At 42.0% G+C, this 20,456-nt stretch overlaps 1 protein-coding gene across 1 annotated transcript in view; it reads right to left on the reverse strand.

The window, feature by feature from the left end:
• The window catches only part of LOC118700045 (cysteine and tyrosine-rich protein 1-like), a 28,261-nt gene extending 8,516 nt beyond the window's left edge, over positions 1-19,745 (reverse strand). The window contains exons 1-2 of the mRNA XM_054518201.1: positions 19,652-19,745; positions 17,241-17,346 (exon numbers count right to left, since the gene is read on the reverse strand). Coding sequence (XP_054374176.1) covers positions 17,241-17,346; positions 19,652-19,745 — 200 coding nt within the window. The remainder of the gene's footprint in view (positions 1-17,240; positions 17,347-19,651) is intronic.
• Between the last annotated feature and the right edge of the window lie 711 nt (positions 19,746-20,456).

Genomic DNA, 20,456 nt, shown 5'->3' on the forward strand with positions numbered 1-20,456 from the left:
CAACAGCTTTGTGACCTTTCAGTGAGGTTCTGAGAATCCTTTACAACTCCATTTCTCACATATATGAAGAAAAATAAGCATGTATTTTTTCTGAAATGTTCAGGTTTCTCTTTGTCCTGTTACAGAATTTTTGAAAACAAATATACTATAAGCAAATATACCTTTTTATTAAAACCTGCTTGCTTTCTCCCTCTTTCTCTCATTGATATTTTAGACTTCTGTATAGAGACACAGAGGGATATGGTGGGGTTTAGAGCTGTTCAAGGGAAAGTGCCCAAGAGAAAAATGACACTTTCTGCAAAAGAAGACTAAAGCAAAAGAAGACATGGAAACTACACAACAGAATCACAGAGCAACTAGGAAACTTTAAAAAAAGGGAACATTTTTAAGGAAAACATTACGCAAAGTCCTGACAGAGGAGGCATAACTTACACTGAAGAAGGCTTCAAGCATCAGCTCTTTATGGGTCTTCAGTACAACCTGTTATACCCTTCATCCTACATGTATTACACCTGTGTGCCCCCTGTACCCTTTGGTGGTTGGTCAGGGCACCTTGGCACTCCATGGCTCATTACCTGCAATGCTGCTCACCTGTCCTGCACAGCTGTGGCCCATTAGGGATGAGGCTCAGCAGCAGCCCCACTCCCAATTTCCACAAACTGTGTGCCTACAAAGTCCTTCACAGAAACAAAGCCAATGAAGAGGAGAGGATTGCCACAGAAAAATAACACATGGGAAAGTAAAGACTGAGAGGGGAAAAGTAATTTTAAAGCTGTAGAAATGTCAAGAGACACTGTCAAGATAAAAATCAGCTATTTAAAGAAGAAGATTTTCTCCTGTTTTTAGCAACATCCCACTGGAAAGAATATAAATCTCATTCCTAGCTTAATATTTCTGTCCCAGACAGGTGGTTAGTTTCTTACTGTATCACTTGATGGATTTCTTTTCTGCAAACCTGTCCAGCCTTGACCTCAGCTCAGGTAAATTTTAGGACCCACAGCCTCAGGTGGCAAAGAATTTCCTGGCTTAACTATAAAAGAGTCATGTAGTCACAAAATGGTTTATGTTGGAAGGGACCTCAAAGACCATCTAGTTCCAACCTCCCTGCCATTGGTAGGGATGTCTCTTACTAGACCAGATAGCTCCAAGCCCATCCAAGCTGGCCTTGAACACCTCCAGGGATGGGATTTCTCTGGACAACTTATTCTATTACTTTGGCATCCTCTCAGTAAAGAATTTTTCCCTAACATCTAATCTAAACCTGCCTTCTGTCAGTTTAAAGCCATTATGTGTCTGGCAAACTGTCCCCTCTGTGACTATTCTTAATTAAACACCCAATAGTTTTCTCTGGGGATCCTAGCCCTCAGCTCATCACCTACCAGCTACCCCTTCCTTCTGCACTGCATGTGGTTTTACAGACATTTAGAATCGTGCCTGCCAGCCAACTCTTCCCCTGCAGAAATCTGGTCCCTCTTGGCTGTTCTGCCTACAGGGACTGCTTCATGCCTTGAAGCCCTGGCCACTCCTCACTGCATTTTTTCTCAACCTCCTTTGTTGTTTCCTGAGAACATGGTATTAGATTTGTTTTTTCTTGACTGTCAAACAGTCAGGAAATAAGGGGTTTTTGGCACTATTTACCATATTGCCAAGTTCCATTTCTGAGAGTAAGGTCAGTTCAGAGCCCACCAAGCCCTCTGGGAGTTTGGGCTGTTTCTCCCTGGATGCACCATGGAGTGTTTATGGATTTTCTGCCTCAGTGCCTGGGCTCCTGTCCTCTGCTGCAGGACACAGGCTCAAGCACAGGTGAGTTTGAGCTACCAGTCTTGCCAAAGCCCAGCTCACTTTATAATACTGTATCAATTTAGAAATTCTCATTGCAGAAGGGACAGTGCTCTGCACCAGAGATGCATTTATACTGGCATAAAGGTCTTTTCATCCCATAATTGCTAACGTTAGCAATTTTACAACAATTTGAGCAAGTATGGAATGTTGTTAAAAACATGCAGGGATCAGTATTCTCACTCTGTCTTCGCAATACTCATCACCATGTTACTGCAAGAAAGATGTGCCACTCTCAGACTTCGCTCAGCAGATCTCTTTCATCTCATCATCTTTCCTAATTCCAATACTTTATTAGTTCTCCAATTATTTTACTGCCAACTCTCTGTATTTATGATTTGTTGGCACTGCATCTCTAGAACAATATTAGTAACAATGCATGCAATACACTTTGAAAAACTACTGCTAATATTAATAAATGCCCTTTCTCACTCTTCAAGGCATTTGAAAAGAAGCACTGTGTCAGTGTCTAACTGTGACAAAGCTGATAAGTGATTTTTTAAAACTCTCAGAGATAAAATAAAACAAAAAAATAATCAATGATCTTTGGTACTTGGATCCAGATATTCTTGTTTGGAAAAAATACTCTTTGGACTCTTAATCAGACTCAATGTGATTCAGAGGGAGGCAGTGTTGGACTATTTATCCAATTTGGTTGGCAAACCCCTTGGTTACTTGGACTAATAAGAACTGCAGCAGCAGCACTGCTCAACTATCACCCTATAAGAATTAAAGCACAAGAGAAGTCAGGATGACAAAGTGGGTTTCCAAAAAGTTATTAAACCCCAGTTACAGATCACTTTTGGCAGCTGGGTTACTGAGTGTAGTCCCCTAGGAGAATCACAGGGTAATGGTATTTCTAGTAATTCTTAACATATTCTTTCTAACACTGATTGTAATTATAGTAGCTTCTACAAACTCCATGAGCTCAATGCAGGTGAATCCTGCTCTTGCTGGAGCAGCCTAAGTAACTATTCTGACTTCTGGACATATTACCAGTTAGATCCTGAATCTCTGACCTATTGGCAGTCAAACCTGCATTGTTTTACCTAGGAGAGTATCTTAGATGTTATTTTTGCCCAGCCTGAAGGCAAACCTGTAGAGTCACAGTTGCCAGAAAGAATGATAGTTCAGCACCTTCTGGCTTATCTGCTGCCTGCCTTATGCCTGTAACAAATCCCCAAAACAGCCACACATGACATGATTTTGGTGTGCCAGGGGACATTCTGCACCAAGACACAGTGAGACAGTGGTCAGTGAGACAACTGTGCAGACACAAAGAAAGGGTCAAGAGATGGAGCTTTTAATACTTTCACCAAGGCAGGATGCAAATGACACACAGATTAACTGATTTTTTAAAAAGGAAGAATTCCAATTGCTGTAATAAAAAGTAGCAATTCCTCAAGATTTCCAAGTCAATGGGCTATACAAGAGAAGTCAACACTAGATATGGAAACCAACAGAGAACTCTGCCAAGCTTCAAGGCATCTTCAGAGATGCCCTTCATTATCTTGCTGTTTCAACAAGCAAGCTATCTTGTCTTCATTGTTTCACAGCTCTCTATCCATTCCAATCAACTTCAGCTGCAAAGTTTTGCATAACAAAGACTGGTCCTTCTTGTATTTCATTTTCGCCACATAAAACCAATTCCTTCACAGCCTTTTGCCATCCAGCCACTACTGCAAGCATTGTGGCATGAGCTGTTGCTGCAGGTGATGCCACATAATTTTTGTCTTTTCCTTGTATATATTCTCTGTATTCTTTACACATGTATTTGTAGCTCTGTAACCTATGTTGTATCCGTGGCTAGTTTTCCCAGTACTTTTCCCTAGGCAGAAAGACAAAACATATTTCAGAGCTCCAAGCCCCAGGGGGTACAAGGCCCATATCCTATCTTGGTTCTTTCTGGGAACTAAGGCTGAAAACCAGCTCTTCAGGACACATTTTCATGAACAAAATTTAGTTTCCATTTGATGGGGGAGGATTCAGAGAAGGTTGAACTGCGGGAAATTGCATCAGCACTTATGTCTCTAAGTGGTGATTTTTGTCAATTATCCTAATTTGCTAAACTTACAAAACTGTGTTCACCCCATGTGGGGCTGGGCATTTTGTGGAAACTTCCATATCTGCCTCTGGAGGCCTCTAATAAAGACCAACCTTTGTATCACCTCCTATACTGATATTATCTTGAAAGTGTGTTGTTTTACTTCTAGGTTTGTTAAGTCATCACTGGCAGGGCTGAGAGTTAACCATCCTCTGCTGCCATATTTCCTTCACCTGGAACATCTTTGTTTCACTGGTTCCTTAGCCAATGAAAGGGAATTAAATGGCAGTTTGCAGAAAACCCTACAGCTCCTAACATGATAATCATACCTATTTATTGCAGTTTCTGAAAAATAACATTAAAAAAAAAAAAAAAAAGCAGCAGCACCTTCTCTCAGTTTCATTTAAGGGGCAGAGTGAAAAAATCTAGACTTTACTCAGCTGTTTAGAGCCGGGACCTAATCCCCAGACAGGGCATCCCCCAGGCATTTCACAGAAGGGTCTGTGTTAGCACAGCAGAAGCCAGGGGGCTCAAAAGCGCAGTGACGCCTTAAGTTTTTAGCTTTTATATTTTTCAGATGCTGTATTGCATTAGTGTCTAACTCTGAACTTCATACAGAGTGTTAGTTGTCACAGTTTTGGAGACAGGCATGCAATAAGAACACAGTGAGTTAAGGAAACAGCAGCTGAGGTTTATTGTTGGGCGCCCCCTTTTATAGGGGCTTCAAATTTCCTGCGCTTAAACATCTGATTGGTTGGAGTCTTAGCACCGCCCAGCTCACTGACCAATGATACGTCTGCGTTCAGGATTCAATGGGATTGGCTGAGGTCCCCTGTTTGAGTTTATTAACATTAATTATCATATCCAAGGACTTGTTTACTTCCATTCTTTAATGAGCTAGGCTGGTTGAGTTGGTGTCTGTTATGGCCAATTTATCTGTGCAGCTACAGACCGGCTGTAGCTGTCACAGTTAGCAAGCTCTCATCATAGTTTCGTCAGATAAAACAACCCTTCCAGGCCTGAGAACCAAGGTTATCATCACAGCCTCAGGCTTGAAAAGTATCAACAAAAGTAAATTGGGGAGAGCAAACTGGAGGAATGTGACTTAACGACCTGAAGCTGTAATTGGAAAATTAACCCCTGATATGAAAACAGACCAAACTTATATCTGCCTGAAAAATCTCGTGACTGTCGTCCATCTTGGGTGTACGCTGTGGGAATCCTTAAAATCAGAGGTAAAATGTATTTTAAGGCTTACAAGCAGGTATTGTATTCAAAATAAGCAAGCACTGTTTTAACCGAAAGTGTGCATACTTAGAGTGGTTGGATAAAACTACTGTCAGTATGCTTTTGCTTTGTGTGATTGGTTAAAAAACTTCTAAAGTGAGTTGTAACATTGAGTTCTTCAGCTGCTGCCGAGGATGAGAGCTGCTGGCATCTTCCCACTGTCCTAACCATGTAATGAGACTGATGCTGGAAAATAAAACAGCTGGAGATGCGTTCCACAGCAGCCCTGTCCCGTTCGTGATTTTGTATATACTGTCACAGACGTATTTTATGAAAAATCCTTTTGTTAGGATCTTTTCTCCTGAGAAGCTTCAGCTGCTTTGAAATGTGATTTGGAGAATTGTTTACCCAGCATGTGAAATTGTTTTTACTTGATGACCAATGACAGTCCCCTGTGTCGAGGCTGTGAGCAGTCAGAAGATTTTATTATTCATTCCTTTCCATTCCTTTTCTTTGCTAGCTTTCTGATGAAAACTTTTCTTCTATTCTTTTAGTGTAGTTTTAGTATATAATTTTCTTTTAATATAATATATATCAAAAAATAATAAATCAAACTTCTGAAAGATGGAGTCAAGATTCTCATCTCTTCCCTCATCCTGGGACCCCTGCAAACACCACCACATTATACACCTGTATCATCGCCTCTGAGAGGCTCCTGCACTGCCCACATCACTGGAAAAGCAGTCCAGGAGTATAACCAAACTGGAGGCTTTAGCTCATCTTGCACCTTCTGGAAAGACCAGCAATGCTCCTGTTCATTTTAATGGAATGTTGTGTGGAGACCAGCATGGTGAGGGAGGGAGCACAGGGACCCACTTGCTGAAGGAGTGTCAGGGCTGTTTCCAGTTCCCTGGTGGCAACACCTGCACGTGTAGAAAACAGCTTTGATTGCAAGGAGCCAAGCCATTTCCAATTCTACAAAGCAAAACACACATTGAGCTTTGCAGGAACTGGAATTCATGGTCCTTTCCTAACTCTTAGCATTGCTTCAGTTGGACTCTTTCATTGACATTTTAATGAGTGATAAATCACTCCTGAAAGATAAGCTTATTGACTTTTCTTCCATTTTTTTTTTAAAGTTATTGGAGAATGAGGGAAGATAGAGAAGAGAATTTTGCCATTTAATGCAACAAAGGAGAGGAAAATTTTAACCAAAAATCCTTTTCACAACAACAAAGTGAAAAGAACATTGAATAAATTAAAGTAATATCTGAATACGAACAAGTAACGCTACCTTAAGAACCAGAAAAAAATGCCTTTTGACCTTTCCATAAATCTGATTCTGAGAATATCTACTTTTACTCAAAAATGCATTAATTAAATGCATTTATTAAATTTCAACTCAGAAGATTATACTGCTTTTAGAATTCTATGTGTTAGACAAATGAAAAATATTTAGTGCTTTTTAAAAAATAATTGAATAATGATTGAATAATCTGGAGTGGTTCTTGGACGATCTGGCAGAAAAAGTGTGAATTAGGACACTAAAAACCTAACATCATAAATTATTTTATTCCATTTTAAAATAATAAAATATGTGCATTGCTTGAGCAACCATGCAATAGCTTTTTAAAACTGCAGTGCTAGCTAGAAACGTATATTTTGAGACTAAATAAATCTATCTGAGCTTTGAATTACCCAGGAAAAGGATTTTTCCCTCATATCTTCATATGAAAATAATAAGACACTGAGAGTTTAATTTTAGAAATTCTAAAGCAGATTAAATGAAAAAAAAGATTTTCATCTTGTCTTTTTCTAATGTACTTTAATACTCAAATCTTACCCTGTGAAAGCAATAAAAGAGCCTCTGCTGCATTTTTTTCTTTCTGTCAGATTTACAGCACCAATTCCATTTTTCTTCCCCATGCTCTCTTCCCAGTTGCTGTGTCACAGCTTATAAGGGGCACAAAGACCCACTGAGACTAAGCTAGAGGACATTCTGATTCTAAATCACCATTTGCAAAAACCTACAATGAACTTGAAAGTATTAACATAAGTCTTTTCAGGATTCAAACCTTATTACGAAGCATAAGCAAATTATGGTTTTAGTGGTTTGCAATATCCTCATTAAGCTTGCATGAAATGCCATTTACAAATGGAAAAGGTGCTAAGTGCTTGGGTATATGAATCATTTTATGCTTCTGGAGGACTATGAGTCAGAAAACTAAAAAAAACCTGAAAATTAAACTATAGTTAGAGAAACATGCTGTGGCTCCTACAGGTTCCATAAAACGATGAAAGTTGCTTTATCTGAGTGCAGCTATGCCGAGGATGCAGAAGTCACCACACGGTACAGACATGCACACACACATTAAGTAATGTTGAGCTAGGCTTGACCTCCTCCACCTGAGCTGATCACTGGGGCCCGGAGAAGAGCCAGGTACTGATGAGTCAGCAATAACTTCCCTTGCAAATGCATGGAATCCTGGCTCAGCTACCTGCATGGAGGATACAGAAACCCCACGCAGTGGGGTAATGCAAACAGAGGATCCAAGCCCTTCCTCCCCTATCCCAGGAGATGGGACATTCCTTACTCCTGTAGAGCTGTGCAGAAGAGACACCCCCTGCACCCTGGCTCCTTCCTCACAGTTTTGGTGACATGTTACCTTGCTTTTTATGCTAATGAGACAAAGCCAAAAAGAAATGCTTTGCTCTCTCCTCGTTGAAGCACAAGGAAGCCTGGCAGAAGGCTCTTATCACATCTGACAGTAGTTAAACACAACCAGGAACACCAAAGTGCAACCAGCCTTCAGCTGCCCTTTGCCATCCTGTGTGCCCTAGTAAATCCATGCACTTCACCAGAGCTGGTGTTTCTCATGGGAAGAAACAATAGGATCCACAAGCCAGAAGACCTATCCATGAAAATATCTCTGGTAGCAGAACCAGATGGGGTGACAATCTGAGCTCTTTTGACAGAAAGATCTATAAATACAACATTTTGTGAAGTTTCCCTTGAGGTAAATCCTGCTGTTATGTCACAACCTGTTACTAATCTAAACTTGACACCATTTTGCAACAGCATGAAGGAGGTGACTGAATGCCATTACATGGCTTGCAAAATATTCAAAACATCAAAAGCATCCACAACCACTAAACAACATATTAATACCGTTTTCATTAAGATATATGCTCAAGATGTCAAATTTTTTCCCCCAAGGATCACAGTCCATTATAGTCACTTCAGAAAAATGTGCAACTGTTGGAAAGAGCAGACAGGCTTGTCAACAGCACAGTCAAGTAACACAAAGCAATGTTTACCTGGGAAAGCAGACAATTCTTTTCCTTCTATGTATGTGCAAACCACATACCCCACTGACTAAACAAGAGTTATACTTTTGAATCAAAAAATATACTTAAATGTACACAGTTAACTAATACAGTGGATGGGAATCACGGAATCACAGAATGTGATGAGTTGGAAGGGATCCATCAGGGATCCATCTCATCAAGCCCAATTCCTGGCCCTGCACAGGACACCCCAAGAATCACATGTGATACATACAATGGATGTATACTCTGCCATGTAACAGCTCCTCAAAACAAACCCAGTCCACAATCCATCACTTAGAAAAGGGATGAAAAATGTTATTTCACAATTTCATATCAAAATGAAGGGTCAATTTAAAAAATATTACAAGAATTAGAAGACTTGTAGAAAAAGCTTGTGAAAGAAAATATTCTCAATGACCAGAAAAATATGGCTCTGGAAGAGGTTTCCAGTAGATGCAGCAGTTGTGAGCTACTGAGAACTGTGAACATTGAGCTTGGCACATTTATGGGCTGCCTGTGATAGTGGGAGCCTGGCTGCACTGACCTACCAGTGCAATACAAGCAAAAGTTCTGAATTCAGAGCTAAGCTGCAGTAGGTATGAAAAAAAAATACACAGACATCGAAAGGACTCACGTCTCTCTGAGTCAGTGCTAAGTCACCAAAGCTCGGGGTGTGGGGAAAGGAAACAAAGAGCTTCTAGTAAAAAAGAAAGGACTATGCAGTCAAGGCAGGAGAGATGTAACAAGGTGTGTAACAAGTAGCAGAAGCATAGTAGTTTTGCAGAAGAAATTGTTATACAAGTGCTTGTCTTAGAGAAACAAAGCTGATGTTGCTCTTTAGGGAATCAACCATGTATATTATTGCTTACAGTCATCAGAATATTTATACTATTGGCTATCCAGACTCATGCTATTCTAGCCTGACAGTAAAAATATTATAAAAGCTATGTACACTTTTAATAAATGTTTCCAGACACACCACATCTGGGGACTGTGACTCATATGTTGCATCTGGGCTCACAGATTGAGAGAGGGATTAATAGCCTCCATTCCAAACTTCTCTAAATTTAAATTTTTTTTCTTTTTTTTTTTCAAAGCAACTGCATTAATTAACTAGTCCCACAGAAAACACAGGAACACTCTTAAGCAAATATTTACTCCAGTACAGATATTTTTGTCCCATCAGGACCAAGGGAGATGAAATAGTACCCTTAGACCTGTCTCATGGCATAGGAATGGCATCCTTGGTGGTACCAGAAGCATGCCACAGATCAGGCAGTCTGAACTGCCAACTCAACAAAATTAATTGGACTGTACTGCAAATTTTCTGAGGTACAAAGTAGAATTATGCTTTCCCACTTTGGGTAAGGCAAGTGGTAAATGAAAGAATAGAGTGATGTGAAGCAAAAAGGCAAATGGTACAATAAGTACAAAGTAAAAAAGGGGAATCTAGGAGCAAGTACATTGAAGAACCAAAGAGGCTAATATAAGAAAGAATTAATTGAGCCTCTCTGTGCTGCTGAAGATTTCTCCTTGTGCTTCTCAAACTTCAAAGCTAGTCACAGTCAAAAGCCAAGCTGAATCCAAACGTCCTGATTCAACAAAACACATCATCACTAGGAGTGGAACTTGTTTAAATGTGGCATGGGGTCTCCAGCACTGTCTTGGGGTGCTTTTCTGTTCCCTTACCATCTGCTCTATGGTTGCTGTAGCTTTAAGGTTGGTCCAGGGGAAGAAGGGAGCCTTGGGGGCTCTTGCACAGGCTTTTTCAAAGCCTCACTCCCCAAGTGGCCATGGTGCAGTGAGGATGGTGGTTACTTTGCTGCTTAGCTAGCTTGGGTTTTTGTTAACTTAGGCAAGAAGTTGGGTTTTTTCCCTTTCCCTGGCCTTGGAGACTATAGCAGCAATCCTTCCGTGGCCTTTGTTTTTGTTTTTTTTTCCTGGACTGTTCAATCTGGGTTGGTCCAAGGCCAGAGGGAACTATCAACTATAACTTTGTTTTGATTTTCTTCTTATATATGTTATCACAGAGGCATTACCAGCCTCTCTAACTGGCCAACTTTTGGCCAGCAGCATGTCCATCTTCAAAGCCATCAGGGATTGCCTCTGCTGGGCATGGTTCAACACCTTCTCATAGAAATCACCTCTGTGGCCATTCCACTACCAAAAACTAGGCTGTGCAAAACCAGTATAAGAGGAAATACTCATTCTAGAGTGATTTTCTCCTAAACTTGTCTCTAAACTGAGACAAGCACTTAAGGGGAACAAGGAAAGCAAGAAAAGAAAAATTAGCGATAGTATGTTGGACCTGGCAGAAGCAGCAGAACACCCCGAGTCTGGTATGTGACATCAGCTGAAACAGAAGGAGCTGGGGAGAGAGGCAAGAATTAACAGGATTTTAGGAACCAACAGTCTAGATGACACAATCAGGTCTAATCCTGATGTCAAGCTAATGAGGCTCACTGACATCTCTACAGCAATCAGAGTTTTATGAGCAGTGGTGCTCCACCTCTTGATTGTGCCTCAATTTTCAAGCAACAGACTCACTGTTTCTCATCCTTTATATGAATATTTGTCCTGGTTTCGGGCCAATGTGGAGGAAAACCTCTAAAGGGGTTTCCTCTAGAAAGCAAATTCAAGTGATCCCTCTCCCTACTGGTTCAGGAAAAAGATTTCCTTGGAGAAAAGTGGAAAAAACTGTTTATTTAACAGGCAAAGCATTCACCTGCTCAAAAAAATGAACAATATTAAACAATAAAACCTCTTGCCGCTCCAAAAGAGATGACAGACTCAAAGTCCTCTTTGTGGGCTGTAGCTCAGCTCACTCAGTCTCTTATCAGTCCCTCTGGTGCTGGAAATGCCACAGCCCAGGCCCGTGAGCTGCCAGCGCTCTGCTGGGTTGTAATGTCACCATCTGCTCGTACAAGCGGGGGTCGTGATGGTTTATTAACTGATCTCAGAGTGCAAAAACAACACAGAGGGGATTTCAGTATTAATCAAAACAAATGCACCTTTTATTGAGTGCCCACAGCAAATGTGATAGAAGGATTAAAAAGGAGATAAAGGATAGAGAGAGAGAGAAAGAGCGGGGGATGTAGCTACCAATGGAGAGACAAATCCTCATGGTCCAGCCAACAGATCTGTCTTGTCATCCTGGGGAGAATCTGAAAGTCTTTGGTTAACTCAGGGGTCTGTTATAGTCCTCCAGGGGAGGGGAACAGGTACAGGACAGTGGAGAATAAGTCCATTGAGAACAAGTACAGACAGTCCAGTTCTGAAACAGGACAAACCAGTCCCAGCAGTGAGCAGGACCCATTGTTTCAGGACTGGTTTCTATGGGAAACCAGTCTTGGGCCACCGAACACATCTGCAGGTAACACTTGGCAAACATCCTGCTTCAGCCAGCCCAGCACTGCTGTGTTAGAATTTTAAGGCTCTCAGTCTCAGTCCTTGGGGAGGCTTCAATCTCCAACCTTGATGACAGTCGTGAGGCAAATGAGAGAAACTTCGGACCATCTCTTACATGGGTGTTCAGCGCAGAGCAAGTTTAAACAGTTCCAAGAAAAAGAAAAACCACAGTGCACGGAACTTCTCTGCCTCAGCTAGCTAAAACTAACTAAAAGCAAAGGAGAGCTCTCTCTCGCTGTCTGTGCTGCAGACATCACAGTCCAGGAGAAGGATGCAGGGGAGCAAGTGCAGTTTCTGATAACAAACTGCACTTCTCTCCCCCCTTGGCTCTCAGAACCATGCAAAACTTATTGAGGGGCTAAACAGACAAAAGTGCAAAATTTATTTCTGGGGCAGACAAATGGAGATGTAAGCATCATAAAGTCACCCTAGGACAACAGTTAACATTCCAAACAGGAAATTTGGGACAGGCACACTTTAGGAATAGGACAGCAATGTGGGGGTGATAGGAGTCAGTTCCGCCTGACACAAGAACATGCAGAATGTCATGGTTTGATCACCTGGCATACACATATTCCCACCACAGAATGATATCCCATTATGGGAAGCCACTATATTTTGGCCACATGACAAAGACACATCCAGGCAAAGACTGAAAAAGGACTGATGGAGAGTAGGAACACCAGCTGAGTAAGGTGTCAGCTGTATTAATTAGCAAATAAATCACTTGCATATATGAGGAATTATAATCATTGCACAAGAGCAAAGTACCACCAGTAACACTCAAAAAAATTTAAGACTTCAAAAGAATGGAGGAAAGCAAAACATTACCGTGTATAATGAAGAAACTAGAGAAAACAGGGAAAACTATGAAAGTGTTTCATCATACAGTTCAATTTTTAAACTTCTTGTACAATTGGATCCAATGGACAGCCTACACTGTGAGTGGCTTTTTCTGCAGTTTTGTTACTACATATTTCAGCTACATTTGTCTGTCTGAACAAAAAACCCCATGATTTATCAGTCATGGAAAGGCATTTTTACCTGTTTCCAATGGCACCTTCTTGTTTACAGCACTGAATAGAAGGTAAAGTCGATACAAAACCCATAGAGAAAGAGAATAAAATGACTGGTGTAGATGGATTAATGGAGTAATTTAATGGATGTATTTCCTGTCATAAAAAGGCTCTTGCACGTTTCTTATGACTTGCCAGCTTGTGAGTAATGAAGTATGTGATCTTCTAGCTACTTAATTATTGTAATGTTTCTATAGTTGGGTTTTGCTTAGGAGTTATTTAATAATCCTTTTTGTCACATTCTATTTCTACCCTCCTTTATCACATAGATAATTAAAAAGAAAGCGATTTACCACTTCTCTTGTTCTGATCAGAGAACTCATTTGGATAAAGTAACATACATGCCTTCATGTTTTCTAAGCCCTTATTTTCAAACAACAAACATCAGTTTAGAAACTGAAGGTTATGCTAGACTCATTACCAGATTACGTGTGGTATGAAGAAAGACCCTGTTGTAAACAACAGCTTCTGAGATGCAGAGAAACAGATAAATGAAATCCTTCCATTTTAAAAGAGCAATTTAATTAAGTTCTTTTTCCTATTTTTATCCCTTCAAAAACAAGGTTCAGGAGATTTCAGAGGAAAAGGTTTTCATTAGTAATGAGCATCTTAGCAGAAAGCTCATAGATTTAAAGCACAGAGGCCCTTTATTCCTATTTAATTGTCAAAGGAAACAACCACGTTTTATTTTTGCCATTTCCTCATTTGTTAATTGCACAGAGAGCTGTTTCATTTAGCATATTTAGTTCCTTACAGAATCAAACTCAACCAAATAAAAATGTAAATCCTGCTCGAGCTGTGACAGCTCAGACTACTGGCAAACAGTTAAGTCTGAGTTTAAATTCATATCCAACACAGAAGTCATGATCACATAATCTGCTTTTCCTAGCCTTATAGCTGTGCTGGATTTCTACAGAGGAACACCAAGGCTGCATTTTGGATTGCCTTTGGATTGCCACACTGGCATTCTGCACCGTGCTTCTGCTCAGCCTCAGTGGACACGGGCAGAGAAAGAGATGATCTCTTTCCCAGATTTCTAAAGAGCTTCACATCTTTTTAATTGATCAACACCACACATGTGTGACAACATTCACAATACAGAAAACAGCTTCTTCTTTCTTCCCAGAGAACAAAAAGTTGTTTTGGATCCTCAGCTGGCTTGAGAGAATGTAAGTCTATGAAAGCTGACAATTATCAACCCAGATATTTGCCAGACAAGGATCTCCCTTGGAGAGTTTCAAAATAATTTCTCCTCTCCATAGCATTCAAATGACCCTTACTATACTTGGTCCATGTAAAACTATGGTAAGTCAGAGAAGACATAATTTCTCCAACTCCTACAGCACTGTACCAAGGAGATGATCACACTGCAACCCAGCACAGACTGAACCAAGGAAAAGTGTGAGGAGCAGTGCAGATGGGCTGTGATGGACTGACCATACCCACATTCCCCACTCCCTCTGCCACTCAGAGTGGGGAAGAAGAGGAGCTGGGGATGGAGGAGTGAAATTGAGCCTGGGATAAAGCCTGAGGAAGGAGGGGAGGGAAGGGGAAAGTTTTCAAAATGAGATGACATATTTAAAGAAGACATGTCCTCATCTGCTTTTAGGAAAAAAAAAATCTGTGACTTAATCATGCAAAATTTCGGGTCAAAGGAATATAACAACTGCTGACTGATCTTCAAGTCTATGCATTGGAGTATTTAGCCATAAAAAATCAGATTTATCAAATGTCTTCAAGCTGTGTTGTGGCAAACAGCACTTGCAAGAGCCTCCTCTAGGATTCAAATCCACCCAGATACACACAAACCCTTCCAAATGTGTCAGAGCCACTCACACTCAGCTCTAATTCAATATCAATTTATGTTTGTTAAACAAACATACCGAAGACAAGGTGCCAGCTTGGTGCTGAAGGCATGGTTACAGCATTTCAGCAGTCACTCTAAAGAACCCCCTGGTCAAGGCCTTCACAAGGCCCTCTACATCAGGCTAGACAAATGCTAGTGGGCTATGCACTCACAGGAGTGAGAGATTAAATCCACTTGTTCCACCGGAAGCCTCCTTCTTACAATGTGATGTCCTATGCTCTTGTGTCCATCATTCCTAACCACACGTGGTCTGGAACAAGGTACTCAGAATGAGAAACTCCTTTGATGCTTGTAAATGAAAAAACAATTTTGAAATGAAAAAATAGAAAAACAAGTCAAAGCAAACATTCACTCGGTGATCAGGAAAAAAAGATCACTTGTCATTTCACAACATCCATCTTAAATACACGCTTTGTCATTTCCAGATGAATTAAGGATTCTGGTGTTCTACCATAATTTTATTTACTTAAGCCCAGGAAGCATGTGATATGTTTAAAAAACTGTGGATCAATTCTGTATTAAAATACCATCACTCTGCCTACTCCTTCAAAGTGCTATAAAATATACTGATGGGAACACTGGAATATTCCCCAGGTACCATGGCTGAAACAAAACTTGCATCAGAGGAGTCATTCTAAAAAAAAATAAACTATCACCTTCCCACTCAGTCTTCCCCAAGTACCAGGCAGTCCATATGCCATGTCATTTTTATCCTCTCTGGTTTTAGTCAAGAATATAAACCTGTGATAGATGAGTAATGCAATGATTGACTCTCACAATTAACAGACAAATATCATGTATATAGGTTAAGAAAAGTTTTATAGATTTATAGTTATGTTTTACCCCCTAGCATGGTTATCAAGAGGCAGGCGGGTTGGGACATCCGGGAGGGCTGGCTTGTCACTATGGTGACATCTGACCTCCAGTCAGGGTCTGAGGAAGAGATCTCCACCACTGGACAGCGAAGAAGAGGTCAATGGACAGAACCTTGGGAGGGGTTAAAGGCAAAACCTCCATTGTGTGGGCGAGCACATGGTGGGAAAAATCCTTTGCTCCTGGCGCTGAAACATTTTCTCTATTCAGTCATCTGTTGTATTTTTTGATAAGGTTTAATAAACCCTTCTAAAATTATTAAAAGTAAGTAGCCATTTCTCACAAACCAAAAATAAGTCACAGACTGTATGCTAAAGGCTAAGGAAATTACTAGTGTAATTGATTCAACAGAAAATAAGATGCTCTATCATGAAGAACCACATTTTATCTTTCATTTAGGTTTGCCCTTGCACATGAATGTACGAATTGTGAGATGTGATGTGAAAAATGCGTATTTTATGATTGGCTTTTCACAAATATTAAAACAAATATGTCTTGTGTTAGAAAGTAACGCTGTATTAATTCTCTTAAGTAGTGGGATAATATAGTTTTAGGTTATAAAAAAAATGTTAAAATAGAACTGTGCTATGTAGGGTATTTTTTTTCTAAAGAAAGGACTCGCAGCGAGATGGCAGCCACAGGACATCTAAATCTTTCAGAGAAAGAGAATTTATTGCCCCATTATCAGGAGAAACGAACTTCTTCCCGCCTCGCTCGGGGTTAGGCTTATGAGGAAGAAGTTGACACTGACCAGACAGAATCCTGTGTTTGAATGGAATTTATGCATCATGTATGAGGTGTATGGATATGCAACAGGTTATTGTTTTTAAGGGTTAATCCTCTGTTAATGTGTGTCCTTTTTCGGGCTCCTGCTGCCCAGAAAAAGGTACCCGGACTGTCCATAACTCTTTGTTTCTATTGTCTCATATTGTCCTAATCCAAATTCTCCAAATTATTATTACTCTAATTGTATTACCATTTTATTACTATTAAACTTTGAAAATTTTAAAAACAACTGATTTGTGTTTTTCACACGTGATTCAGACTATTCTCACCTAGAATCCGCTCAATAAATTCCACCAACAGCCAAAACATTATTTAACAAAAACAAACAAGTGAATAAAAGTGAAAATGAAAAAAAAGTACTCAAAGCAATATGAATTCCAAATCCAAGTAATTTGAATTACTACTCAATCACTATCAACTCAGTGTGAGAAACCATTTCAACAAAACATACAAGATTTCTATTCACAGATCTTTTCAGCTCAAGCTTGAAACAAGGTTCTCACTATCTCTAAAGCTTAGCTTCAGAAATTATATTATTGTACACAAACTAAGGACAGAACCCACAATTTTAACAAGCTTTCTGGTATGTTTCAAAAATTCATGTAACATGAGACCTCAAAGGAATACCAAAGATTGTTACCAGCAAGGAAAAAAAAAACCAAACAAAACTGAAAACAACAAACCCAAACACTGCCTCAGTTTATTGCCAAAACATAGTTTTGCCACAGCAAATTTACACTGACTTCATGAACACAGCACACCTTTTTTTTTAAAGTGCAAATATACTCACGAAAAGACATTCCCAATGTAGGCATAATATGAACAGCAGTAGGGAGCAGTCCCATCACAGCAGTAAGCCTTGCAGTCATTATCACACTGAGCCAAACAATCTTCTGCTGAATAAAAACAACACTCATGATGTCAAACATCAAAATCTCATACAGCACAGCTTTGAAGAAAATGCAGTCTAACAGTTTCATACAATCACAGCGCTGTCCTTGATGTGTGATCTGACTCTGTAATCCTAATGGCAGCCCATTCCCATTCATTCTGCATTTCAGATTTAGGTGCTTTCCATGTGAGTATTCTATAGCTGGCCATATCAGTTCCCCCTTATACTTAATCCTTTAAAGTGAAAAAGAACATTTTGAAATGCCAAGACACCACAGACCAACTTTTTCCATCCCAGCAAGGAGTCCAGAAGAAACCTGAGTCTGGACTGCTTTTCTTGTTGATCTGGAGGGTGGCAGGAGAGAATGAAGCTGTCTGAGAACAGGCTATTTCTCCCAGTCCCTGCCCAGTCCCAGCCTGGGCATCCCTTATCCCTTGCCATGTGGCAGCAGCTCCCCTCACTGTGCTCCAACACAGGGCCATGGCCAGTGTGGCAGGGCAGTGCCTGGCACAGGGGCCAGCAGCGCCCTCCCTGCCCCACTGAGGGCACTTGAGGCCACAAGTGCTCCCAGCCGCAATGCTCTGCTGGACAAAGCAATCTGTGAAACAACAATAAGAGAGCTCTTTACAGCTAAGAAACACAGAAGAGCAGCTATCTTTTTATTCCTATGAGAAGCTATTTTAACAGTATCTACCTCTTGTGCCGTCATGACATTTAGTGGTTTCAAAGCCCTAAGTCAGGTTCCCCCAAGAAGATGGCACTGTAAAAACATTCTTGGGGATCACGGACCCCACAGTCGAGGCTTCAGCTGCACCCTGGATAAATTCAGAGAGACTCTGTGCCCCATACACCATCACCCTTGGTGACCTATTTGCTCACATACTGCAGTGGCAGAGACTTGAAATCAAAGATGGCAAACCATGCTTCTGCATTCCCAGTGCACTGTAGCTCCCCTTTCCCAGGCTGCAACTCATCTGAGAAGTTCTAATTCTCCCACTGCCATTACTGCCTTTCATCTGTGCTGACCCTTTCGGTTGGTGTGCTGGGATCCGGGCAACCCTTCCTCATCTCAGCTTCTGCCATGCTCCCATTCCTGCCCCAAGCAGGTGAAAGTTCCCACCTTGCCCTGAGACTCCTTTGCTCACTGACTCATGCTGCTGACCAATCTCACAGCCTGATTGCTCACAGGATTTTAGCAGGTCAGCTCTCTGAACCTGCTCACACTCGGTCTTCACTTGAAAATGAGCACCAAGCATGGGCTGAAGAGGGCTGTGCAACACAGCACATGGGGCAACCCAGGCAGACGCACCCTAACCCTGTGAGATGACCTCTGGATTAAAAAAACACATGAAAAAACCCAGAACAATCAACCCATCATCCTACTAACCAGCCCTGACAACAAGTGAATCAGGGCAGCCAGCAGGACACCCATCTCCAGAGGGAGAACAGCAGGCCATGCTGTTCATGCACGGGCACTTCTATAGGAAGCAGCAATGCAGGATGACTGCCACACAGGACACCCCATCCCACGGCTCTGGCAGGGCTGCCATCTCAGGACACCCCATACCAAGGCTTTGGCACAGCCCTGTGCCACCAGCTCCAGGCTTTTGCAATGTCACCTCTTTCTGGCATGGGTACTCATGGCTCCAGCTATGCCATGCCAGGACACTCCCAGGCTCTGCCCTGGCAGGAGAGCACCAAGGTGCCTTCACCCTGCACATCATGGGTCTATCCTACACGGGTGGGTTTACAGAATCACAGAACCATAGAATGGGTCAGGTGGGAAGGGACCACAGTAGATCATCTGGTCCAACCTGACTGCTCAAGCCGAATCCTCCTAGAGCACACGTGGCACGGGATTGCATCCAGACGGTTCCTGACTATCTCTTTTTCAGGGAAACTCCACAACCAATCTGTTCCATTGCGTGGACATCCTCACAGTCGAGTTCTTCCTCGTGATCAGGTGTTACTTCCGTGCATCAACTTCTGCACGTTGCCCCCCCTCCCCGCTCCACTGCTCCGTACCACCGAGCCTCTGCTCCATCTTCTTGGCACACCCCCTTTGATATTTACAGATATTTATACACGTTAATGAGGTCCTCCCTCAGCCCTGTCTCCTCGAGGTTCACTCTCCCTGCAGCCAGAGAGGGGCTCCCGCTCTGCTGGGACAGCCCGGGGACCCCCTTGCAACTCCCTATGCCAATTCAATCGGAAAAGCTTCCACATCGGACCTAAACTTCGCCGGCCCCGCTCACACCCGCTGCCCACAGCTCCGCGCCCGTCCCCCGCCCCACGCCCGTCCCGCTGACCTGCCAGGAGGAGGAGGAGGAGGAGGAATGGGGGAAAGAACACCCCCAAGGCCGGGTACCTCTCCGTCCGGCCGCGCCGCCCCAGCCGCTCCATGCCGGCTGCAGCCCGGAGCCGCCGTCCGCCTCATGGCGGGGGCGGGTCAGCCCCACGGCGGGGGAAGAGGGCAGGCGGAGCCGGGCGGGGCCCCTCGTCCCCTGCGACCGCCCCCGAGCGGGGCTTGTGTCTCGCTCCGGTGTTCTCTTTTCTGCCTTCCCGCTGCCTTTGTCCTGCTCGGCAGCCGTGGCGTGACCCGGTACCGGTGTCACACCGGAGGGCTGAAAGGCGGCGCCGGTGTTGTTTGCGCCGCTTTGATCATGCGGTGTTCGAGGGGGGCTCCTGCCGTGATTTAAATCGAGATTGTCTTTAAAGTGGGATTGAAACTGTGGTTGTGGGAAAAACGCCAGTCACTTGTTTTTAAGATTTTAAAAGTTTAATAATAATAAAATGGTTATAAAAATAATAATACAATTGGAGTAATAATAATTTGGACAATTTGGATTAGGACAATATGAGACAATAGAAACAAAGAGTTACGGACGGTCCGGGTACCTTTTTCTGGGCAGCAGGAGCCCGAAAAAGGACACACATTAACAAAGGATTAACCCTTAAAAGTAATAGCCTGTTGTGTATTCATACACCTCATACATGATGCATAAATTGCATTCAAACAAAGGATTCTGTCTGGTCAGTGTCAGCTTCTTCCTCTGAATCCTAACGGCGCCTTCGATCCTGAGCGAGGCAGGAAGAAGTCAGCTTCTTCTGATA

The sequence above is a fragment of the Molothrus ater genome, unplaced genomic scaffold (assembly GCF_012460135.2).
Source record: "Molothrus ater isolate BHLD 08-10-18 breed brown headed cowbird unplaced genomic scaffold, BPBGC_Mater_1.1 matUn_MA557, whole genome shotgun sequence".
In the NCBI taxonomy this organism is placed as follows: domain Eukaryota; kingdom Metazoa; phylum Chordata; class Aves; order Passeriformes; family Icteridae; genus Molothrus; species Molothrus ater.